Here is a 27,017-nt window from a genome sequence, read left to right as displayed (position 1 = left end):
GCCTTCTTTAAGGGCGACACGGTAGCATAGTGGTTAGCACTGTTGCTTCACAGCACCAGGGTCCAAGGTTCAACTCCCCGCTTGGGTCACTGCCTACGCTGCGTCTGCATGTTCTCCCCAGGTGCTCCGGTTTCTTCCCCCGAAAGACGTGCTTGTTAGGTGAATTGGACATTCGGAATTTCCAACAGAAGAGAAAAAACATTGCAACTCAAAACCCTTTTCACTGTAATTCAGCACACACAACAAATCAAAATTAACTCAAGCAGAAAAAAAAGTCTCCTCCCAAAAGTCACAACTTAAATTACTGAATTGAAAGGCTGAGATTTTTCCAGACAGAGAAAGAAAGAACCACACAAAACCTGCCCCCCCTTCTTATAAAAAATACAGTCCACCACAGTTTAGGTTTCAAAGTCCATATGCAGCCACCAAGTTCTTGTCTTTCATAATGACTTCCACCTCTTCAGGCGAGCCAAAGTATAGCTGCCAGTTCTCGTAGGTCACCCAGAGATGGGCCAGGTAGAGCAGTCCAATCGCATACAGGGCCACCTTGACTTCATTAAAACTCGCCCTCCTCGGACTTCCGGTGGTGGCCATGGAGGAGTAGGTTGCACACTCGATAGCTCCTGCCTGTAACGGACTTCGGACCTTTTCCCCCCCGACGTTTCTCGGATTTTATGGGATAATTCGGTGAAGTCTGCAACAGTAAGGAGGATTCCCTCTCCGATGTATGGAGAACTGGACCAGAAGTGGCTGTGTGAAACGACTCAGTACCGATAGTGAGAAGCAAGCGGAGCTGGTATCGCGGGACAGCATGGCGGAAGGCAAGGGCCAAGGAGAGACGGCACAGTGGTCGACGGGGCAACTGGTGAAGTTTTTTTAGGATTGCTTTGCCAAGCTGAAAATGGATGCGCTGGACCCGATTGATTGATCAAGTAGTCTTGAATCAGGAGACCCAGGGGAAAGCGATACAGTAGATCGAACAAAAGTTATCCAACTAGGAGGACTATATAACCATGCTGGAGAACAAGGTGGAGGTGTTGGATGACTGCCAGAAGAGGGGGCCGGAGAAGCAGGAGGATCTGGAGAATAGGTCCAGAACGTCAGAATTGTTGGCCTCCCTGAAGGCAGTGAGGGGGCGGATGCGAGGGCATATGTGTCGGACATGCTGGAGAAGTTGATAGGGGCTGGGGCATTCCCTCGGCCCCTGGAGGTGGACAGAGCGCACAGAGCCCTCGTGAGGAAGCCCAGGGCGAATGACCCGCCGAGAGCCATGGCGGCACGTTTTCACCATTTTACGGATAAGGAAGACGTCTTGCGGTGCGCCAAGAAAGAACGGAGCAGCAAGTGGGAGAACTGTGAGTTGCGTATTTATCAGAACCTTGGGAGTGGAGTTGGCCAAGTGACGGGTGGGTTCAATCGGGTAAAGGCGCCCCTCTTCAAGAAGGGGGTGAAGTTCGGGGTGCTGTACCCAGCGCAGTTGTGGGTTACACATGAGGAACGGGACTTTTATTTTGAGACACCTTGTGGGAATTTGGCAGTTTTTCGGGGTATAAATTGAACATGGGGAAGAGCGAGATGTTCGTGATTCAGGCTAGAGGGCAGGAGGAGAGACTGGGAGAGCTGCCACTTAAGAATAGCAGGGAAGAGCTTTCGCTATCTAGGAATCCAGGTGGCTCGGAATGGGATAAGCCTAATCTATTCCGGTTGGTAGAGCCAACGGAAGGGGACTTTAAGAGATTGAAAATACTCCCGTTATCACTGGCATGGAGGGTACAGACCGTGAAAATGACGGTCCTCCCCAGATTTCTGTTTCTCTTTCAGTGCCTCCCCATCTTCATCTCCAAGGCCTTTTTCAAGCGGGTGAACAAGATCATTTTGGGCTATGTGGGCGAATAAAACCCCGCGGGTGAAGAAAATGTTGTTGGAGCGTAGTCGGGGGGAGGTGGGTTGGTGTTGCCGAACTTCTGCAACTACTACTGGGCGGTTAATACAGCCATGATTAGGAAGTGGGTAATGGGGGAGGGATTGTATAGGAGCGGATGGAGGCAGCGTCATGTAAAGGCACCAGTCTGGGAGCATTGGTAACGGCACCTCTGCCGTTCTCGCTGGCCCGATACTCTACAAGTCTGGTGCTGTGGCAGCACTGAGGATCTGGGGGCAATGGAGGAGGTATAAGAAGGTGGAGGGTGCGTCGGTTTGGACCCCGATTTATAAGAACCACAGGTTTGTACAGGGCAGGCTGGATGGCGGGTTCCAGAGCTGGCAGAGGGCAGGAATTAGAAGGATGGGGGATCTGTTTATAGATGGGAGCTTTCCCAGCTTGAAGGCGCTGGAGGATAAATTTAAACTGCCGCCAGGGAATGGTTTTAGATATTTGCAAGTGCAAGACTTCCTGAGGAAATAGATGTTGGCCTTTCCGCTGCTGCCACCACGTGGGATACAGAATAGAGTAGTTTCTGGTACTTGGGTGGGGGAGGGGAAGGTGTCAGATATCTACCAGGAGCTGTTGGAGGCGGAGGGCAAGTGTGAGGACGAGCTAGGAGGAGAGATAGAGGCGGGTCTATACAATTTAAGAAGTCTTACAACAACAGGTTAAAGTCCAACAGGCTTGTTTCAAACACAAGCTTTCGGAGCACTCCTGTGCTCACTACTGTGCTCACCCCTGTCCAACGCCGGCATCTCCACATCATAATACAATTTAAGGTGGTCCACCGGGCACACATGACGGCAGCGAGGATGAGCAAGTTTTTTGGGGTAGATGTGCAAGGTGCACAGGAAGCCCAGCAAAACATGTCCACATGTTTTGGGCATACCCGAAGCTTAGAGGGTTTTGGCAGAGGTTTGCAAAGGCAATGTCCACGGTGCTAGAAACACGGGTGGTGTCGAGTCCAGAGGTAGCGATCTTTGGAGTGTCGGAAGATCCCCGGGAGTTCAGGGGCGAAAGAGGCCGACGTCCTGGCCTTTGCCTCTCTGGTAGCCCGGCGACGGATCCTTTTAATGTGGAGGGACTCGAAGCCCCCCCCCCCCCCCCCCCCCCCCCCGCCGGAGTGTAGGGACCTGGGTTAGTGACATGGCTGGGTTTCAGTCTTGAGAAAATAAAGTTTGCCTTAAGAGGGTCAATGTTGGGGTTCTCTCGGAGGTGGCAGCCGTTCGTCGATTTTCTTGGGGAAAATTAAAATGTCGGCAGAAGCAGCATTCTGAAGGGGTGGGCAGACGGATAGGTGTTAGATGGTTGAGGTGTGTGAAGATTGGGTCAGGTGGGGAAATGTTCATTTTACAATGTTTATGTTATTGTTACAAAATTTTTTGCAAATACCTTAATAAAAATATTTTTTTTATAAACTCGCCCTCCTCTTTGCAAGCTCTGCTTTCCAATCCTGATACACCCGGATCTCGGACTCTTCCCAGGTGCACCGTTTCGTCTGTCTAGCCCACTTCCTAATATTCTCCTTGTCCAGGAACTGATGCAGCCATACCACAATCGCCCTCGGGGGCTCACGACCCTGGGGCTTACGTGCAAGAGCCCTATGGGCCTGGTCCACCTCCAACGGCTTGAGGAATGAACCTTCCCCCAGTTTCTCCAGCATCTTCCCCATGTAAGCACCAGCATCTGATCCCTCCTTTCCCTCTGGCAGACCGACAATCCGGATACTCTGCATGCGAGAACGATTCTCTAGGTCTACCACCTTCTCCAACAGCCGCTTCTGCCGCTCCTGTAGAATACCAATTTCCATTGCCATCGCTGTAGACTCCTCCTCTTGTTCCATCGCCTGCTCCTGCAGCTTTTGAATCTCCTGTCCCAGAGTCTTCACTTTCTCCTCCACTCGGTTGACCACTTCCCTAATCGAGGCCACCGACTGGATCGGGTCCTCAGCACACTCCTCACATCTGTGATGGGTGAACTTCCCATCCAAGTATTCAACCAACTGGTCTATCGTCCATTGGGCAGACTAGGCCGAACTTTGCCCCGTTGTCACCTTCTACAGCCCCGGAGCCAGAGGTGACTATATCTATAGATGCAGAGACAGCATTCAACAGAGCGGAGTGGAAGTATCTCTCGTGGTACTTGGGAAGTTTGGGTTCAGACAGGAATTAATTTCATGGGTGCGGCTGCTGTGCAAAAACCCCATGGTTAGTGTTCGCATTGATGCGACAAGCGTGGGACACTTTGCTCTGAACAAGGGTACAAGACAGGGTGCCCATCGTCACCATTCCTTTTCTCTATAGCGATAGAACCTCTGGCAATAGCACTGAGGGCTTCTGGGAGATAGAGGGGATTAACCGGGGGGAGGGAATAGTGTGTCGCTTTATGCTGATGACCTACTCCTGTATGTCAAATATCTGGTCTCCTCTATAGAGTAGATTAAGAGACTGCTGAGGGGCTTTGCCAGCAACATTAATTATAAATAATTATTATTTTTGGATTCATAACTCGCTTAGAATTGTGCCAACTACACAAATGGCCTTTGCCATAGTTTTTTTTCAGAGCACAGGTGAATTTTCACTCTACAAATAGAATACTTCTTGAAATAAACTTTATATGCCTTTACATTCGGGAGACCACAGTTCATCTCTGCTTCACTTGTGATTTTCAAAGCATTCAGTAAGAGGCCATTTTTTCCACTATCGCAGTGTTGCATTCAGGTTCTGCTTTACCCTACTATCATGTTGATTTTGTTCACAAATAAAGTTAATCTAATTTGAAAATAAAGATATTCAGGCTAAAATATGTGTACTATACAAGCCAAAATCTTAATGAGAAAGTACTTTAGCCCAATTGGAAATGGCTGGAGGTTCTGCATCAGTCTCATCAGAATGATTGTGCAATGAAAAGCCTGCTGTCAGTTGTGTCACATGTAAAGTTTACAGGGATCACCAGTATGATGATAAAAATAAACCAACATGGATTGCCCTGGCAGAATGTTTTTTCATCTACCCAGATTAATCGTTTTCCTATTATGAGACTACAGGCCAATTAGTTTAACATCTGTCACAGGGAAAATGCTAGAATCTACAATTGAGGAGGTTGTAGCAAGACACATTGAAAATCTCAATTCAATCAGGCGGAGTTTACAATGTTTTGCGAAAGGGAAATCATGTTTAACTAATTTATTAGAGTTCTGTGAGGAAGTAACAAGCAACGTGGACAATTGGGAAGCCGTAGTTGACCTATGCTTAAATTTCCAGAAAGCATTTGACAAGGTTTCACATCAAAAGTTATGACAAAGAGTTCATGGTATGGGGCTAACATATTAGCATGGATAGAGGATTAGTTAGCTAATAGGAAACAGAGTAGGCATAAATTGATAATTTTCTGTGACGAGTGTAGTAGGATCAGTATTGGAGCCTCAATAACTTACATCAATGAATTGGATGAAGGGATTGAGTGTGTGGTATTAGGAAAACAAAGGTAGTTTTTAAGGGATTTATACTTGTATTGGTAAACATTAGAAATAGGGTATAGTTTTAAGTGTGTTTAATTTACTGTTTCTGTGCCTGCACGTGTTAAATCTATAGTTAGATTTATGTCTTGTACGGTAAAGAAGTTTTTAAGTTTTAGTTTAGCTGAATTTGATTGCAGCTATAGAAAGTGAGAGAGATGGCAACTCACAGCTCTGCTAGAAGCAGTTGGTTCAGAAGGCTAGAGGGGAACATCCTCCTCACTTTTCTGGAAAAATTCCACATCATGGAGTAATGGTTAAAAAAAGTGCAAAGATCTGAAGAGCAGCTAGTTAAGGAAACTAGAGAACTGAAGAAGTTTCCAAGAAGTCGGAGGTTAAAGGTACTAGAACAGTCACAGAGAGTTGTAAAAGCATTGGAGAGGACAGAAAGATATCTGAAGTGATTTTCAGGTTTCTGAGATTTTACTGTAGGCTGTAGAATGAGTTGAAATAACTATGGAAATCGATGGCTGGATCTCGAGAGCTTGTGTGAGTGATCACCATCCGGAGGGGTTTCGGAGGAGAAACCCACTGACACTAAATTGGGTTCAGAGCAGAGTGTGTGTATTTGACCACAGTCATGTTGTGTGCTTAATAGGGACTTTTTTTGTTAATGAGGCCATTGCAGTTCAAGATGTATTCTCATCAACCCTTCCATTAATTGAAAGAATCATAGAATGGTTACAACAAAGAAAGAGGCCATTTGGCCCATTGTGTTCATGTCAGCTTTCTGCAAGAGCAACCTCAGCTAGTCCCACTTTCCTGCCATTTTCCCCTGTAGCCCTGCAAGATCTTTCTCTTCAGTTAATTATCCAATTCCCCTTTGAAAGCCAGGATTGAATCTGCCTCCACCATACTCTCCAAAACGTAACTACTTGCTGCATAACAAAGGTTTTCCTCATGTATGTTTCTATGGGAAAGGAAGGGTCAGGGTTTTGAACTTGATGATTAGCCATGATCATAATGAATGGAGGAGCAAGCTAAAAGGACCAAATGGCCTCCTCGTGCTTCTATTTTATATGTATGTTTCTAAGTATATTATCTTTTCTTTTGCCAATTACTTTAAATTGGTGCCCTCTGGCTCTCAACCCTTTCTCACTGAAGGATTCAAACATTTTAGTGGAACATGCTTTACCCCATTCTCAAATGAGCATCTGCAACCTTCCAGAGCTTCCACTATTACCACTCATACTTCCCTCAGTAATCTAGGTTGTGTTCCACCCAGACTGATGTACTTCTCAATTTTTAATACTGCCAAGCTTCAAGTTCCTCCTCTTGTTTTTATGCTATCCAATTTCTCAACTACAGAATCCCTACAGTGCAGAAGGTGGCCATTCGGCCCATAAAGTCTGTACTGGCCCTTGGACAGAGCACCCCACTTTCACCCTATCCCCATAATCCTACCTAACCCTTTTGGGCACTAGAGGGAAATTTAGCATGGTCAATCCATCTTATTTGCACATCTTTGGACTGTGGGAGGAAACCCACACAGACACAAGGAGGAAGTGCAAACTCCACACAGACAATCAGCCAAGGTCCCTGGAGCTGTGATGCAGCAATGCTAACTACTTCCTCCTTTGTTTATAAACACAATATCAAATGTACTAGCTTTATTAACCAGCTCTGATTTTTAAGATTATTGATGAGTAGATGTCCCTGAGTAACACAATGGATAATTCCTTCCGCCATTCTATTCCATTCAATTTAGTGACATTCAGGAGGATGTCAACAGGGTTACATTTATCCTGTCTTACACTTTGTTAAGTAGATTCTTGTGCCATAGCTTTACAGGAACAGTTTGGCGAAAGGAACAATTAGCTTTGGTCTTGAGAATGATGGTAAGGCTTATTGCCTTTGTTATGTCCTTGTCTAACTCAGCAGCACCAAGTGAATTGTAAGTCTCTTGCTACCTCCCTCGCTGAAATTTGCTAGACTTTCCATCATGTCTATGTTTAAATCTTCAATCAAATTAACCTCGGGTGGGAAAACAATGCTGTTGTATATGGATGACAACACCAATTACCAAACACTCAGGCTACCTGCAACTAAAATAGAAACAAATTCTAATCAGGAAAGCCTATTAGTTTCATCAATCAATCGCTATCCCAAGGCTACTGTTGTATCCCCCAAGCTTACTGTACTTCCCTTCTCCCGCATCAGATTTCCCCAAGGCTACCTTAAAAATGCATTTGAACTGTTGATGAAAATATTAATCAGTGACTATTACAAAATTTGATTTTTTTTTTTACTATCCAGAATCTCAACTGTGATACAAGAAATATTTATTTCCTAATCAAACATTTCTAATCAAATCAGTCAAGAGAAAATTACTGAGATGTTTATAAATGCTTCAATGCAGTTATTATTATGTAAGTATCTCTCATGTTGTTTTATGCAAACCGAATAAATAGGAGATCCCCAAAAATGAACGAATTACCTGTTTTGAATAACCTCCATAAATGATCACGTTGCCATTTGTAGTGGATGCCATTTGACAACCTGAACGAGGGCATGGACCGGTTCCAGAGGGAAATAACTTTGACCATGTGAGTGTATCCAGGTTAAAGGAGTAAATGTCATTGTAATAAACAAAATCCCTGAAACAAAGAATTCTTTATTAAACATTTTCTGTCAAAATGATGAGCAGCTAATCCTTTTAATATATTTTCCAATTCATTTGTATTTATAATTGCCGTTAAATAGAAATACCAATTCTTCCTTAAAAAGAGAATGTTTTGTAAATTTCAAGATAAAACAAGCAAATGCCAAGCTTAAAAAAAAAGGCATACAACACTTAATAGAAAACACTTAGAAGTGACCTGCATATGGTTCAGTCAACAACGCCCCATACATTTGTAACAAAAGCATGACATTCTTATTACTACGAAGATTGGAAAACATTCAATTTTATATTATTAGAAGCAGAACTTCTCCATACTTTTGTAAAACTGAAATAATGGGGATTTTCACAGTAACTTCATTGCAATGCAAGCCTACTTGTGACAATAAAGATTATTAATTCTATAACTTTGTGATTTCACTCTTGCCAAGGACTATGAATCAACTATGCCTGCATTACTGTTAATGTTGATTATAGAACAATTTTATTCATGTTACACATTGATGGCATCCAGATATTACTGTAATGTCCTAATTTTATGGGTTATTTTCATTCTTTTATTGCCCCAAATTTGGAACATAATTTCTAAACATATCCAGCACTGCCGTGTCCTGCTTGCATGACGCAGTGTTTCTGTATTGTGCACTTAAAAATTAACAAGATTTTTAAGTGAATACATTTTGAAACATTTACTTCACACAATATAGCACCACTTAAGTAGTAGCATTGAAGGAAACAATATCGTAGTATAGTTCTCTAAAATCAATCATCAGCAGATAATTTGCGCTGGTAAAACTTTCCTTTGGGATTTAAAACAATAGCAATAAGGGAAAAATAGTAGTCAATTGAACCCACTTGACCAGCTGAAAGTTTAAAAAAATATTTTTATTCAAAATGTTTCAATTATAACATACCAAATGATCAAATTTATACATTTTTAAATTAAAAATCCCCACAATCCAGCCTTACCTACCCCATATTTAACCATACCCGCAAACTAGAACCTATACAAGAAAAATCCTCCATCTGCCCCCAAACCGATCCCGAATCCTTAACCAAACCCTGCATTTTCTCAATGTTTGCCACCCAGTGATAAACCCCTGACTGCATATCTCTCTGCAAGAAAGCCCTTCAAACACAGGGTCTTATCCGCCCAAATAAAAGAAGAAATTAACTTGCTAACAGCACAAAAAAAAAGATTTAGGAAGGAAGACTGGAGACATTGAAACACAAACAAGAACGTTGGAAGGATGTTATCTTAACCGTCGGAACCCTTCCCACCAAGGACAACTAGAGGGCGTCCAATCTCTTCAAGTGCACCTTCACCCCCTCTACCAGACTGGCCAGGTTCAACTAATGTCACGAGATCGAGTCGTGAGCCACCCATATTCCCAAGCACCTAAAACTATCCTGGCAGCTGAAACAGTAGCCTCAAGCACCTCCATTATCTTTCCCACATTAGAGACAGTGTCCGTGATATACAGCAATAAATCATCCACATACAAGGACACCGATGCTCCCCATTTCCCCTCTCTATACCCTTCCACCCGGCCGACGTCCAAAGCAAACAATGGCGGCGAAAGTGGCCATCCCTGCCTTGTACCCCTATATACCCGAAAGTACCCTGAACTCAATGCATTGGTACAAATGCTCACAGTGGGGCTATGTACAAAAGCCTAACCCACAAAGTTAATTTAGATCCAAAACCAAATCGTCCCAATACCTCAAAAAGGTACCCCCACTCCTCCCGGTCGAATGTTTTTCTGTGTCCATGGAAATGATTACCACTAGATCGATCAGCGACGAGGGCAACAGAACCACATTCAGAAGTCTCCTAATGTTGGCCGATAATTGCCGGTCCTTAACAAAACCTGTCTAATCCTCAGAAATTACCCCTGGCAGGCACTCATCCAGGATTTCCAGTTCCCGAGCCAACAACTTTGCATCAACATTTAAAGAGAAATGGGCCGATATGACCCACGCTCCATGGGATCTCCTTTTTCAAAATTAAGTAGATTGATGCCTGCGCCAGTGTAGCCAGCAGCAGCCCCCAGGAAAGAGAATCACAAAACATGTATAACAAGTGGGATTACGGGGATAGGATAGGGGATTGGGCCTACGTAGAGTGCTCTTTCAGAGGGTTGGTGCAGACTCAATCGGCCGAATGGCCTTTTGCACTGTAGTGATTCTGTGAGATATTGCCCCAACACGGTCGCAAACTGTTTATAAATTTCCACAGGGACGGCCGGTAGGCCAACCCCCCCCCCCCCCCCCCCCCCCCTCCCCCGGGTCCTTCACTGGAGCTATCTCCATTGAGGCCACCTGCCACCTCAGCTGGTGAGCCAATCAATGGCTGGCCTTCTCCCCATACTCGTAAAACATCCCTCTCACACGACAAAGCTGGCTCACTACCTTCCCCATTGTCACCAACTACTTCCCCATCGCTAACAGCTCTGCCGTTGGGCCAGCAGAGTATTGACGGTCCATTTCAAGGATGAATCCACCAACCTGCCTCACCACCCTCCCAGACTTATCTTTATAAACATAAAACAAAACGATTTCCCCCCTGCCCCCCATGACCACTTTTCCACAAAACGTGGAAGGGGATACCCCGGGCGGGACTCTCCAAGCCTCAGCGCCAAAATCACAATTGGCACAGGGGCGGAGAATGGGCGTCAAACCTGAGATCGGGTCCGACACCGTTCCTGCGATTCTCCGGTGGCCTGGCGATTGAAAGAGGCCCCCGTGGCGATTCACTGAGTTCAGCTGGCCGAGTTCCCTACTGCGTAGTTCTCTCATGGTTTCACCCATCGGGAACTCGGCGTGGTGGCTACGGACCCGGTCCGCGGCCACCCTGGTGGTGACTGGGGGGGGGGGATAATTCACCGGAGGCGATCCTCCAGGACAGCCAGGCTACCGATTGGAGGCAAACGATGGGGGCCACCGATCCACGGGCACGCAGTGTGGGTCGGCCATGTCGCGCGGGGCAGGCCGCCACCGTGCACATGCGCGGACCCCCGAGCAAAAGTGCAGGGCCCCGTATCGGTAGCCGGGGCTGCGGGGACTACTCCTGCTAGTACCTTGCAAATCGGAGATTCACCCTGGACTTTCTCCAGGTAAATCCAGAGTGATTTGCGCATGTTTTTCCACGGGCGTGGGACACTGCCCCATATTGGAGAATCCCACCCCGCTTTATTCTTACTAAAATCCACATAATTTTCAATTGCAGAAATTATATCCAACCTCCACAGGGGTCGCTGAGCGCAGCCATTCTCCAACCACATATCCACATAGTATGGGGCATGATCTGATATTACAAGTGCAAGAGCGTCTGCCCCACAACCTCGGGGAGTAACGACTTCCCCACACAACCTCGGGGAGTAACGACTTCCCCACACAACCTCGGGGAGTAACGACTTCCCCACACAACCTCGGGGAGTAACGACTTCCCCACACAACCTCGGGGAGTAACAACTTCCCCACACAACCTCGGGGAGTAACAACTTCCCCACACAACCTCGGGGAGTAACAACTTCCCCACACAACCTCGGGGAGTAACAACTTCCCCACACAACCTCGGGGAGTAACAACTGCCCCACACAACCTCGGGGAGTAACAACTGCCCCACACAACCTCGGGGAGTAACAACTGCCCCACACAACCTCGGGGAGTAACAACTTCCCCACACAACCTCAGGGAGTAACAACTTCCCCACACAACCTCAGGGAGTAACAACTTCCCCACACAACCTCAGGGAGTAACAACTTCCCCACACAACCTCAGGGAGTAACAACTTCCCCACACAACCTCAGGGAGTAACAACTTCCCCACACAACCTCAGGGAGTAACAACTTCCCCACACAACCTCAGGGAGTAACAACTTCCCCACACAACCTCAGGGAGTAACAACTTCCCCACACAACCTCAGGGAGTAACAACTTCCCCACACAACCTCAGGGAGTAACAACTTCCCCACACAACCTCAGGGAGTAACAACTTCCCCACACAACCTCAGGGAGTAACAACTTCCCCACACAACCTCAGGGAGTAACAACTTCCCCACACAACCTCAGGGAGTAACAACTTCCCCACACAACCTCAGGGAGTAACAACTTCCCCACACAACCTCAGGGAGTAACAACTTCCCCACACAACCTCAGGGAGTAACAACTTCCCCACACAACCTCAGGGAGTAACAACTTCCCCACACAACCTCAGGGAGTAACAACTTCCCCACACAACCTCAGGGAGTAACAACTTCCCCACACAACCTCAGGGAGTAACAACTTCCCCACACAACCTCAGGGAGTAACAACTTCCCCACACAACCTCAGGGAGTAACAACTTCCCCACACAACCTCAGGGAGTAACAACTTCCCCACACAACCTCAGGGAGTAACAACTTCCCCACACAACCTCAGGGAGTAACAACTTCCCCACACAACCTCAGGGAGTAACAACTTCCCCACACAACCTCAGGGAGTAACAACTTCCCCACACAACCTCAGGGAGTAACAACTTCCCCACACAACCTCAGGGAGTAACAACTTCCCCACACAACCTCAGGGAGTAACAACTTCCCCACACAACCTCAGGGAGTAACAACTTCCCCACACAACCTCAGGGAGTAACAACTTCCCCACACAACCTCAGGGAGTAACAACTTCCCCACACAACCTCAGGGAGTAACAACTTCCCCACACAACCTCAGGGAGTAACAACTTCCCCACACAACCTCAGGGAGTAACAACTTCCCCACACAACCTCAGGGAGTAACAACTTCCCCACACAACCTCAGGGAGTAACAACTTCCCCACACAACCTCAGGGAGTAACAACTTCCCCACACAACCTCAGGGAGTAACAACTTCCCCACACAACCTCAGGGAGTAACAACTTCCCCACACAACCTCAGGGAGTAACAACTTCCCCACACAACCTCAGGGAGTAACAACTTCCCCACACAACCTCAGGGAGTAACAACTTCCCCACACAACCTCAGGGAGTAACAACTTCCCCACACAACCTCAGGGAGTAACAACTTCCCCACACAACCTCAGGGAGTAACAACTTCCCCACACAACCTCAGGGAGTAACAACTTCCCCACACAACCTCAGGGAGTAACAACTTCCCCACACAACCTCGGAGTAACAACTTCCCCACACAACCTCAGGGAGTAACAACTTCCCCACACAACCTCAGGGAGTAACAACTTCCCCACACAACCTCAGGGAGTAACAACTTCCCCACACAACCTCAGGGAGTAACAACTTCCCCACACAACCTCAGGGAGTAACAACTTCCCCACACAACCTCAGGGAGTAACAACTTCCCCACACAACCTCAGGGAGTAACGACTTCCCCACACCTCAGGGAGTAACGACTTCCCCACACAACCTCAGGGAGTAACGACTTCCCCACACAACCTCAGGGAGTAACGACTTCCCCACACAACCTCAGGGAGTAACGACTTCCCCACAACAAATAAGTCAATACAGGAGTAAACTCGATGCACATGGAAAAAGGGGGAAAAACTCCTTTTGGTATTTAAATCCCCACCCCCCAATCTGTTCCATGAAAACGAACAGCTCCTTTGCCACCCCCGATGTTGTAAAGGATTTGGAGCGCGACCTGCCCAGCCTTGGATCTATCACACAATTAAAGCCTCCCCCATAATCAACTGATACGAGTTAAGCTCGGGGATGGCCGTCAGCACCTTCTTCATGAAGTTTGTGTCAACCAAATTCAGCACAGATACATTCACTGGAGCAGCTGCCAACACCGCACTCACTATCACATATCTCCCCCGAGTCCATCAAAATATTAGTGACCAAAAAGGTCACCCTCTAATTAATCAGCACCACAGTTCCCTCATCCTGACATCAAAGCTTGAGTGGAACACTTGCCCTGCCCACCCTTTCTACAGTCCTGACTGATCTCGAACTCTCAGGTGCCTTCCAACTCTTTAGGTGGCCAAACACCCGAGACCTTTAAACTGACCCATTTAATCTCCTTACGATCCAGTAACCAAACTATGATCAGCCACATCTTATCCACAAGGAAGTCTACACGGCCCCAACTTCAGCTCCAGGCCCACCCAAGATTGCTGCCGTCACTCCTCTCAGACCAGTACATAAACAAAGAAACCGTCGTAGTCAACAATCTGCCCTTCCCCAAGCACCAAACAAAACCCACCAAGCTCCAACAAGTGCACCCCCTCCGCCAAACAAAAACCCAACCAACCTTGACTTGTTACCGTAACAAACAAAAGAAACAAAAAACACATCATCTCTCTCTCTTCTCTCCTCCACCTCCCCCTCACCCCCGGGTAACCACCCCGCAGCTCTGTCCCCTACTTCGCCCCCGTTAATTAGCATAACCGCTATCAGGTTATAACATAATGGATCAGCAAACAGCCCCCCTTACCCAAATCCATCTTTATTATAAAACATTTCAGTAAAGGGCAACGAAAAAAAGAAAAAACATAAACCCACACCTCCAGGTCATCGGCCTTAAATATCTTCTATCTCTTCGCCAAAATCACCACCTCTGCCTCCAAAGAGGCAATCTGATCACTATGCGTCGTGACAGTCTCTTCCACTTTCCAAATCGTCAAGCCCTGTACCTCCAACCTTTGTTTCACCCTGTCCAAAGGTTACACGTATGGGTGCCACCACACCTCAACCTCTTCGCCATGTCATCAGACTGCTAATGTCGTTTCCAGAACTGCAGTGTAAGGAATTCCACCAACCAGGAGCTGTTTAGCACAGTGAGCTAAACAGCTGGCTTGTAATGCCAGCAGCGAGAGTTCAATTCCCATTCCGGCCTCCCTGAACAGGAACCGGAATGTGGTGACTAGGGGCTTTTCACAGTAACTTCATTGAAGCCTACTAGTGACAATAAGCGATTATTATTATTATTTCTCAGTTGTCCACTCAGGTGGCAAAGACGACATAGGAGGCCCCCCCATATTTTCTCCACTCCTGCAACACAGGGGCATTCAAAGTCAGATAAGGACCCCTTATTCGATTTGTTCCTTGTATATATGTCCAGACACCACGCATTGGAGGAGGAACCAAACTTTTAACTTACACCACATTTCCCTCCAAACAGCACCCGTTAAATAGGCCAAAAGTGCCAAAAGCCGAATCCCCAAGTAGAAGCCACCCTATGTGCAACTGTTCACCTCATCGCCACCACCAGACGTCAATTAGCTGCAAGATTTTAATGATACAATATGGGCATATGGCCATTATATCTTCCACTTTAAAGAGCAGAGTTTTCCACCAAGAATTATCGGATGACGGCATAAAGACACTTTCAGAGAATGAAGCTCAAGCTGGGTCATCTAACAGACGTTTTGTTACACTCGCATACAATGCGTACAGGAGGGATGTGCAGCTTTTTGGGGATAGTGGAGTGGGACACAAGAGGACGTAGTGGTATTGTCGCTGGACTAGTAATCCAGAGACTCAGACTCATGCTCTGGGGACCCGGGTTCGAATCCCACCATGGCAGATGGTGAAATTTGATTTCAATAAAAATCTGGAATTAGAAGTCTCACAGTAACCATGAAACCATTGTCGTAATTCCATGAAAAAACTGCACAATTAAAGGCCCATGCTGAATGTCCTTGTCAGCCACTAAGAATTTCTGCCCAATGCAATGTTTATCATATTGTCTGTGTTGTGGATTGAGGAATAAAACCTCTCTCTGAATTGGGTTCCTCATTGGTCAGAAAAACCCATCCAGTTCACTAATGTCTTTTAGGGAAGGAAATCTATCATCCATACCTGGTCTGTGACTCCAGATCCACAACAGTGTGGTTGATTCTTAAATTCTCTCAGGGATGGGGCAATAAATGCTGGTCCAGCCAGCGACGCCCACATTCCATGAACAAATATATAAAAAATCATATTTAAATTTGACTAGATGCGTTTGATGAGATGCCCTGTTCTAATCCTAATCTATTTCACACCAAGTGTCACCGGACAACACAAGCTCCATTTTCTTAATCTCATCCCATTGCTCAGTCTCCTTCTATTGTTTCCTTCAACTTTTGTTACTGCCTCTCTCATTTCTCCCTTCGCTTGTCGTGCCTACTCTTGCTTACCCTGTTCACTTGGGGCTCTTTCGGCCTATATGTGGCTCACTTCCTGACTCTCCCAAACCTCTATATGTGCTACAAGGCCAGAGTCAGAAGTGTGATGGAATACACACCATTGGCCTAGATGGGTACAGCTCTCAAAGCTCAATACTATATAGAACAAAGCAGTCTATCTGATCAGCATCTCATCCACTGGCTTCAATATCCACTTTCTGCACCATCAGATTACTGTGACTGCTGCATGTACTAGCTGCAGGTTGCACTGCAGCAACTCATTAAAGTTTCTTTGCAACTCCCAAACTTGCATTCTCCACTTTATAGAAGAAAAAGGACAAGAAGGAAAAGGGAAAACTCCATCATCTCCAAAGTTTTCACATCAAGTCACAAACCATCCTTGCTTAATAAATATAGCTATTGTTACATTGTCATTGGCTCAAAATCGTAGAAATTTGTACCAAACAGTATTGTGGGACCTCCTTCACAACAAGGACTGAGGTGACTCAGAAAGGCAATCCACCATCATCTTCTCAGGGGCAATTAGGGATGGCCAATAAATAGTACCACTGTCAACAATATCCTGAAAGGAATTGCAAAGAACAAATGACTCCAATGATGGAAGACAGGCACACAGAAGACAGACACATACTATATCTGGGTGTAATGGTTCCTGCTGCAAAAGGTTCTGGTTGCTGAATAAAAGATCAAGTCCCAGATGACCATAGGTTGCTTTACCCTTTAAGGGGGAGAGCTGACTGGTGGTGATTTAACCCGAGGATTACCACTACCTCAGGCGAGGGGCAAGCTTGAAAAGGCGGGCCTCAAGTCAGTACAAGAATTGAACCTGCTCTGTTAGCCTCGCTCTGCACCACAAACCAGCTGTCCAGCCAACTGAGCTATACAAATATGTTGCATGCTGTATTTTGAAATAATTAGGTTTCCAAAAAAAAACTCCAAACCCCCAGACCCATGCAGATGTGTTCTATATTATGCTGATATGAGCCTTATCAGTTGACAAATTGCTTACAAAGTCACTAGGTAAATGGTATTGCAGTCTACAGGGGCCCTTGTGGTTCTACATTCCTTTGTATATTTGTAGTTTATTTCCTGGTTAGTTTGATGCTCAGATTTTATTATACTTTGTAAGTATTGTTGTATCTGAATAAATTATGGGCTCTTTAGTAGTCTCATTGGATAAATCGATCACACTAGTTTGTTACACAGTAAGACAATTGCCTCACGTTGCAAATAATTAAAACACCATTTCTCAAATCTATATACAGAACATAGACTTAAAATCTGAGACTGTGGTGGAATGGACAAAACAGTTGCAAAACCTTGTGTTTTAAAAAAAAACAATTCAATATACATAACTGGTTTGGTTACTGATGCGTTAAACAGATGTTTTACCTAGAACTGTCGTCACCGTTGACGTATAAATTACCTTGTACTCTCATGGAATCCACCAAACACCAAGATCTGTCTTTTACAAGCAACCATCCGATGTCCACTTCTACCTGATGGTCCACCTGTTGCTCTATTAATGACAGAAAAGTTACATCACAGTTTGAAAGCATCATAAAACATGGTAAGCCAAAATACCCTTAATATCTTCCAACCCACAAACTGTGCCTAATATTCAATAGCAGAAATTGATGAAGTGAAAGAGCAGCTGTTAGGATTTTCATCATGGGAGGACAATACTTCACAACCATCCTTTTACTAATCTATACTAAAGTTATATAAATGATCAGTATCATTCAAGAACAAAACTACATATTCATTGAATCATTTAAACCAGGGTTTTTCAAACTCAGGGTCGTGCGCGGGTGGGTGTGGGAAGGGTTGCGGAGTGATCAGTCCCATTGTTCCCACCAGTGAAGGTGAATAAGGAGGCAAAGCCATATGTGTTATATGCAGAGAGGTACTAGAAAAGGAGAGAAATTTCAGAATTTGAAAGAGAACTGGTGGATAAAAATTCCTTTTGAGGTTGAGACAGTTATTTATTTAGGGCTGACTCCAAATAAAAAAACTATACTGCTGCAGCTTATCTGTAATACCACATTAAAAACACGGCAAAAGCCCGTGGGGCTGTCAGCATTCTGGTGTAACATCTCCCAGGAGTATCCAGTGCGGAGTAAAACACGCATTTTGTTGCTATTACCCTGCATGACGGCCTACACGGGCGAGGTCGGATTTTCCGTTTGCTTAAAAATGAAGACGGCACAAAGGAACTGGCTGAAGTCTGCACCCGATTTACGCATTGCCCTCACTCCTTTGATTCAAGTGAGGTTGTGAGGACAAAACAGGCTCCCTTTCACATGATACGGGGCGCAATGGTCGGCTGGCATGGGCACGACGGTCGGTCGGCTGCTAAAAGTGGATTCCAGGAGAAAAAGTTTGAAAAACATTGATTTAAACTGACCTGAACACCATTCTAAACGATGAAAATAACTCAATTTATTAATGCCCTCAGGTTATACCCATGGACGGTCTTAAGCAGCAGTGGGTAGCTTCCCTGCCTCGGAGCAGAAGCTCCGAGTTCCAGTTCCATTCCAAGATTTGATGGCCATTGGAGTGCTTTCCTGCCACAACCAAATTCGTTGATGGTCAACCTGCAAATCCTTCCAACACGTCTATGGTGGGTATGAAGAGTAGAAGAAACCCCTGGTGAGCCATGCGTGATGCATAGTGGTGGCCCTCAAGCTGTAGCCTCTAGCTTGAGGCTTGTGACCTGTTCCAGGAAAGATAAGCCACTGAAAACAGACAGAAGCATGTGCTTCGTCTCCAGAAGTGGAAATCTTCTAAGTCCTAAGTTATAGCAACCCCTTAAAGCTGCTGTAAATACTTGGTATGGATACCGCATATAATAAAGCTGCTGTATCCAACCAGGGTTCCCACAGGTGAATAAACAGCACAGAAACCAAGGTTTAAGTTATTCATATTGAGAGCAAAATGACATGGTTGCAATGTAAAATTGTGAAGAACTCCTTTATAAATGTGATACAAGTGATATTCCTTCAAGGTTTTCAAACTTCAATGTTTATGTTGTCTTTTCCAACAAAATCATTCATCTTTACTGGGTAACGTAACTGTTGGGCTGTAATACTGTTCATAGTAGTATAAGTCAGGTGGCTTGTCGGAAACAAAAATCCACCCCAAGTGAAAAGTCTTCCTGTTGGAAAATATGATGCCACCAAGGAGGATAATTTCCGCTACTCGATATTTATAGCAAGAATACAAATGTATTATTTACATCAATGTTTACAATTTTGCTTTAAATGACAAATAGCACAAATCTTTTCACCCAAACAAGTATTTTAAAGCACTATGGATCTTTGCATGTGAAAGTTTTAAGAATTGCATAACTCCCATAGGCACATCTCCAAAATATCTGCTTTTCTCCCACATCCAGTGGGTCTTCCTTTTCCCCATTGAGAACACTGTCAGACTCATATTTAGAGAAAAACAGTCAATCAAATTATATAAACCTCATCTGTGTGACCTCAATGAAATGTGAGAGTTTGGTGAGTTGAGGGCGCTTGATTAAGAGGGGAATAAGGTACTGCTTTGCCTTTTCTAAATTTTCATCCTGTAGGAATTGGTTCTCACTCTACCACAGGGGAAGAAGCTAGCTGTTTGGGGGAGTATCCAGGAAGTGATTCAGGTCTCTTCTATTCCCAACGTTTAAAATAACATAGAATTTGTGGTTAGATTAACAAAATACATAATTTAATAATTACTTAATTATTTTGTTTGAGTATCCCTGGATACCAGTGTGATCCAGGGCAAACATATCTGTAGCAAGTGTCTGTGGCTTGTGGAGTTTTGGCTTGGAGCCTTTGAACTGGAGGCTGAGCTGCAAACACTGCAACACATCAGGGAGGAGGAAAGTTATCTGAACACGTTGTACCAGGAGGCCTTAGGATAGGGTTGTCTGATTTGGAAGGTGGTCAGGAACAGGCAGGAGGGTGTAACTGCAGCTCAGGCAGGTATGGGGACCCAGAGTGCAGGAGTGTCAAATTCTGCAATTGTCCAACAGGTTTTAGGTTCTTTCAGCTTACTTGGATGGGAGTGGGGGGGCTACAGAGTGGATGAGCTGACACCTGGTACATTAAGCCATTCACGAGGGGAGAACAAAAAGGATTTTAGTAGTAGTAGGGGTCAGTACCGTGGGGTGCATTGACATTGTTCTCTGCAATAAAGAACCAGGGTCCAGAAGGCTGTGTTGCCTGCCTGGGGCCAGCATTAGAGACATCTGATTAGGGCTGGAGAGAAAGTGCTGGGGATTGGGGGGGGGGGATTCCAGTTGTTGTGGTCCAGTAGGTACCAATGACAAAGGCAGGATGTGGATGGAGGTTCTGCAGTGTCAATATGAGTAGCTAGGCATCAAATTAAGAAACAGAAGCTCAAAAACAATAATCTCTGGATTATTGCCCGAGTCACATGGAAATGGTAGCATGGTAGCATGGCAGCACGGTAGCATTGTGGATAGCATAATTGCTTCACAGCTCCAGGGTCCCAGGTTCGATTCCAGCTTGGGTCACTCTGTGCGGAGTCTGCACATCCTCCCCGTGTGTGCATGGGTTTCCTCCGGGTGCTCCGGTTTCCTCCCACAGTCCAAAGATGTGCAGGTTAGATGGATTGGCCGTGCTAAATTGCCCTTAGTGTCCAAAATTGCCCTTAGTGTTGGGTGGGATTATGGGGATAGGGTGGAGGTGTTGACCTTGGGTAGGGTGCTCTTTCCACGAGCCGGTGCAGACTAGATGGGCCGAATGGCCTCCTTCTGCACTGTAAATTCTATGATGATAACAAATTGGCACACAGCAAATAAGATTAGAGAAATGAACGCATGGCTCAAAGACTGGCGTGGAAGAAGTGATTCTGGTTTGTGGGGCACTGGCACCAATGCCGGGCAAAGTGGTGACTGTACCATTGGAAAAGTCAACACCTAAGTTGTGCTGGGGCTAGTATCTAAGCAAACCCATAACTAGGGAAGTAGAGAGGGTTTAAACAAAGTTGTGGGGTCAAGGGATCATATTTGCGAATATGTGGCACAGAGTAGGGGCAAGGCTGGAGAGAAGGATTCTAATGTGGGAAATGATAAACAGGCTGTGACAGGAAGGGATAGAGTACACAAATCTAAGAGTAAATTAGCAGATAAGGCTAGATGTTACAAAAATATTAAAAGGACAAAACTAAAGGCTCTGTACCTGCATGTAGTATTGAAAACAAAACAGATGAACTGATAGCACAGAAACAAATAAGTACAATCTGGTATCCATAGAGACATGGCTACAGGATGACTAAATTGGGACCTGAATATTGAAGAGTATGTGACATTTTGGAAGGACAGGAAATTAGGAAAAAGTGAAGGGATAGCCCTGGAAATCAATGATGGTTTTAGAACATTAGATAGGGATGACCGCAGTTCAGGAAACTAGGATGAAGAATCAGTTTGGGTTGAGGTGAGAAATTATAATGGCAAGAAGTCACTTGTGGGAGTAGTGTACAGGCCGCCCAGTTGTAACTACAGAGTAGGACAGAGAATCAAGCAGTGATGAGCAACCTAGACTAGTGAATGGACCACATGAAGGCTCTCCATCACAATGGGCCGCAAGATTGTAATCAGGATTACTCACAAATTATGACCCTTGAAAAAGATCGAATACATTTCATACACGGGTGAATATTTCATAACAAGTTATAGAAAATGCTTAATCATTCATATATAACTATCAACTTCAAGTAGTAAAAACAAAATAAATATTTACACTTTATTGGACAGAGAGGGAGCACACGGTTCTCACAATCAATGCTGTGTGCAAGCAGCATTCACCTCACTTCACATGCCCTTGCTTTACATGTGTGAAATTTCAGTCATACCGGGAGGAAAAAAAACTAGGCGGATGGAAAGCCGCAGAATGTGGCAAATCTGCGCTTGGACAGCAGTCAACAAAATGTCTCCTGCGCCGTACTCAGAACTTTGATGGGCTTCATGTGGCTCCCGGGCTGCAGGTTGTCCACCATTGGTATAAAAGGACGAGATCATGGGAGCTTGTCAGTAAGGTGCAGCGATAATCATGGGGGATCCCAATCTACATACAGACTGGAAAAATCAAATGTGCAAAGGCAGCATAGATAAGGAGTTCATAGAATGTTTTCAGGATATTGCGCAACGAGACAAGACTAATTATGAAATGAAATTAATGTCGCCATAGTCCCAAAAGCTGCTTTCCCTTTTCAGAGAGAGAGCTGACTGGTGGTGATTTAACCGGAGGGTTACCACACCGCAGGCGAGGGGCAAGGTTGAGAAGGCAGGGTCGTCATGAATAACCTCAGCCAGGACGGTAACTGAACCAGTGTTGTTGGCATTGCTCCACATCACAAACCAGCCATCCAGCCAATTGAAAAGATGTGAAGGGACCCCTATGTTGCAGCAATCATAATATGGTTGAATTAATAACAACAACAATCTTTATTGTCACGAGTAGGCTTATATTACCACTGCAATTAAGTTACCTTTTTTGAGACTTTTTGGAGAAAACCGGAGCCCCGGAGGAAACCCATGCGGACACAGAGAGAACGTGCAGACTCCACACAGACCCAAGCCGGGAATCGAACCTGGGACCCTGGAGCGGTGAAGCAACAGTGCTACCCACTGTGCTACCATGCTGTCCACAGTATTTTACATTCAGTTTGAGAGAGAGAGAGAGAGAGGGGGGAGTGGATCCAAGACTAGTACTTCAATCTTAAATAAGAGCAATTATGAGGGCACAAAAAGCAGAGCTAGCTAAAGCGAATTGGCAAATGAGGTTCAGGAATAGGTCAACGAGAATGGAGTGGCAAACATTTAAAGAGATATTTCAGAATACACAGATGAGATACATCCCAGTGAGAAATAAAAATGCCAAAGGGCAGAGCCACCATCTGTGGTTATCTAAAATAGTAGTTAAAGACAGTATCAAACTAACCTAACAAAAAAGCATACAATTGCACAAGGATGGGTGGCAGGTCAGAGATTGGACAAAATATAAAGCACGACAAAGAATGACAAAAAGATTAATAAGAAGGGAAAAATTAGAGTACAATGTACGAGTAAAAGATAGCTGGAAACAAAGTTGGATAGCAAGAGATTATACAGATTAAAAAAAAATAAATTTAAAGGTAAAGTCAACATGGTTTTGTGAAAAGGAAATCAACTGATTTAAGTTCTTTTAGCTCACAGGGCTGTTTAGCTCACAGGGCTAATCGCTGGCTTTGAAAGCAGACCAAGGCAAGCCAGCAGCACGGTTCGATTCCCGTAACAGCTTCCCCGAACAGGCGCCAGAATGTAGTGACTAGGGGCTTTTCACAGTAACTTTATTTGAAGCCTACTCGTGACAATAAGCAATTTTCATTTTCATTTCATTGAAGAAATAACATGTGTGCTGTGGTTAAAGAGGAACCAGTGGTTGTACTGGACTTGATTTCCAAAAGGCATTTGAGAAGGTACCACTTCCCAGGTTGTGTAAAATAAAAGTTCATGGTGTAGGGGGTAACATATTGGCATGGATTTAAGATTGGCGAGCTGAGTGAAAATAAGTAGGCATAAATATGTATTTTTCCTGCTGGCAAGATGTAATGAGGGCTGTGGCGCAGGATCGGTGCTGGGGCCAACCTTTTACAATTTATAGAAATTACTTGCAGAGACAAAAGCTATGGTTGTTAAATTTGCTGACAACACAAAGATAGGTAGGAAAGTAAGTTGTGAAGAGGGCATAAGCAGGCTACAAAGTGAAGGAGTTAAGTGAATGGGCAAATATCTTGCAAATGGAGGATCATGTGAGCAAATGTGAAATGGTCCATTTTGGCAGGAAGAATAAAAAAGTGTGTTAGCTAAATGGTGAGAGATTGCTGAGCTCGGAGTTTCAAAGGTTGTCATACTGCACAAATTAGATTAGGTGAATTGGCCATGCCGAGTTGCCCCTTACACAAAAATGTGCAGGTTAGGTGGATTGACCATGATCAACGCTCAGGTTATGGGGATAGGGTGGGGGAGTGGGCCCAAGTAGAGTGCCCTTTCAGAGGATCAGTGCAGACTCGATGGGTCGAAAGACCTTCTTCTGCACTGTAGGAATCCCATGAATCACAAAAGGCTAGCATACAGGTACAGCAAGTAATTAGGAAAGCTAAGAGGGGAATGGATTACAAAAGTAGGGAGGTTATGCTTCAGTTGTACAGAGCACTGGTGAGACGATATCTGGAACACTATGCACTATTGGTCTCCTTAATTAAGGAAGGATGTAAATGCGTTAGCAGTTAAGAGGTTTACTAGACTAATACCAGGAATGGGCAGGTTATCGTAGTTCCAGTATAATGTGGATAAATGCAAAGTTACTCACTTCAGATGGAGAGTATTATTGAACTGGTGATAAATTGGGATATGTTGGCTTACAAAGGCACCTGGGATCCTAGTATACCTGTCACTGAGAGCAAGCATACAGCTCCAAAAGCAGTTAAGGAAGCAAATAATAAGTTGGCCTCCATCGCAAGAGGATTTTGAGTACAGGAGCAAGGCTGTCTTGCCACAACTGTACAGGATCTTGGCAAGCGCACACCTGGTGTATGTGCCACCCGTCTTAGTCATTATCACCACCATTTACATTCCCCTGGCCTTTATGTCCATGACATCTTAGTCAATCTCCACCCATCACTGGCCCTCTATCCAGCCCCAATGCTCTCTATTCCCCCATACCCCTGCCCTCCTATCCCATTTCCAGTTTCCCCTAGCTTTGACAATAAATCATCCAGAATCGATATGTTAGTTCTGCTCTCTCTCCACAGATGCTGTTAACCTGCTGAGATTGTCCAGCATTTTCTGTTTTTGTTGCTGGAGTTTTGTATGCAGTGTTGGTCTCCTTTCCAAGAAAGAAGTTACTTGCCATAGAGGGAGCGCAACTTATCTGAGGAGAGATGAGGTCAACTAAGCCTGTATTACCTGGAATGTAGAAGAATGACAAGGGTCTAATTAAAATTTATACAATTCTGACAACAGTCAAGAAGCTCAATGTTATCCAGGACAAAGCAGCCCACTCAACTGGACTGGAACCCCATTAATTACCGTTGACTTTCACTTCCTCCACCACTGGGGCAGCTGCCTGTGATGTGTACCATCTACAGATGACCTACATCATCACGCCAATGCTTCTTAAACAACACCTTCCAAACCCAAGGCAATGGTTCTTGAACAGCCCCTTCCAAACCCACAAACTCTATTCCCGAGAAGAACAGCAGCATGCATAGTGGAACACAGTCGCCGGCAAGTTACCCTCCATTCACACACCATCCTACCACTCCATACTTAATAAACTGTTGATCTACCTATAATGGCAGACTGCAGAGGTGCAAGAACGTCATTCATCCTCAACCTTTCAAGGGCAATTAGATATGGCAATAAATGTTGACCTTATTAGCAAACCCCATATCCTATGAACAAATATTTTTTTTAATTGTGAAAAAGTTATCAGAATATATCAAAAAATAGATTAACTGAACACTTAAACAACTAGAAGCTGATGAAAGAGCCAACGTAGACTTGTGAAGGATAGATCATGTTCAAATAATCCAATTAACTTTTTTGAGGTGGTTACACAGAGGTGGATGGGGGACTGTCCATGGATGATAACTATTAGATTTTCAGAATGCACTTGATACGGTTCCGCGTAACAGATTAGTACTAAATAAAAGATTACAGAATTAGTTGTAACTGTGTGACATGTATTAGCAAAGAGACAAAAGAGAACTATTAACAAAAAAGTAGTATGATTCGCAAGATGCGAGTACTGACTTGGATGAGGAAAAAAGGCACGAGTATCCAAGTTTGAAGACACCGCAAAGTTAGGAAGTGATGCAAGTTGTCTCGATGGGACCGGAAAGCTACAAGGGGCATAGACAGATTAAGTGAGTGGGCAAAACTGTAGCAGCTCGAGTTCAGTTTGGAAGTGTGAGATCATCACTTTTTAATCAGAGAAAGACAAATTGGAATGTCACGAAAAGCTACTGCACAGTTACAATGTGTCATCAAAAACTAATGGATTGTCCTCATTATTTAACTCAAAGCCCCGATATAAATTTAGTGAATGTGCATCCAATTCCCTTGAGGGTCAAGTTATCCCTGTAATATTGGCTCTTATCGCAAAGGACTGGAAGATTAAAGGGAAGAACTTGTGCTTCAGTTGTGCAGAGCCTTGGGTCAGATCCCATCAAGAATACTGCTTACCATTTTGAGCATAGCACCTCAGCAAATGTATTTTGGGCTTTGGATAGGATGAAGTTTCACCAGAATGAAGCCAAGGATTATACAGTGAAATTGTGAGGATAGTTTGCTTAAAACTGTCTAATGTCCCCATGAATTAAGAAGGTTGAAGGATAATTTAGTTGAAATGCTTTAAATAATAAAAGGATTCAATGAGGCAAGTATAGAGAGACTATTTCCTCTGATGGGGGGGGGAATCCAGAACGAGGGTTCGCAGTATTAATATTAGAGACAGGCCATTCAGGAATGAAATCAGGAAGCTAAAAGTAAACTTCAATGTCCGGTCTGGAAGCTCAGCAAAGAGGGGCAGGGATTCTGAAAATATGAACATCACACAAGGGGAAATGATTAGGGGGACAGTGACAGGACTGACTTGGGGAAGTAAGGAAGAAGAGTAGTGGAGTAGCAGGGAATTGGAAAGAGGTGAATAGAAAGTGTGAAGTGGATGAGAGGTGTAGGCAGATTATCACTAGGGTTAGAGCATGTTTGACTGCAGTGACCATTTTTTGTTTTTTAAAGAATTCTGTTTCGCAGGGCCTGGGCATTTTTAGCAGC

The 27,017-nt window shown here is 44.7% G+C and overlaps 1 protein-coding gene across 2 annotated transcripts in view; it reads right to left on the bottom strand.

Moving 5' to 3' along the window:
• klhdc4 (kelch domain containing 4) overlaps nucleotides 1-27,017 on the bottom strand; it is a 98,007-nt gene that overhangs the window by 44,814 nt on the left and 26,176 nt on the right. For both annotated transcript variants that reach the window (XM_038806524.1, XM_038806525.1), the window contains 2 exons: nucleotides 17,610-17,702; nucleotides 7,879-8,038 (listed from right to left, as the gene is read on the bottom strand). In XM_038806524.1, the coding sequence (XP_038662452.1) occupies nucleotides 7,879-8,038; nucleotides 17,610-17,702 (253 nt within the window). The remainder of the gene's footprint in view (nucleotides 1-7,878; nucleotides 8,039-17,609; nucleotides 17,703-27,017) is intronic.

This window comes from Scyliorhinus canicula, chromosome 9 (genome assembly GCF_902713615.1).
Source record: "Scyliorhinus canicula chromosome 9, sScyCan1.1, whole genome shotgun sequence".
In the NCBI taxonomy this organism is placed as follows: domain Eukaryota; kingdom Metazoa; phylum Chordata; class Chondrichthyes; order Carcharhiniformes; family Scyliorhinidae; genus Scyliorhinus; species Scyliorhinus canicula.
Note: the sequence above shows the minus strand (reverse complement) of the source record. Positions and strands in the feature narration are given on the sequence as shown.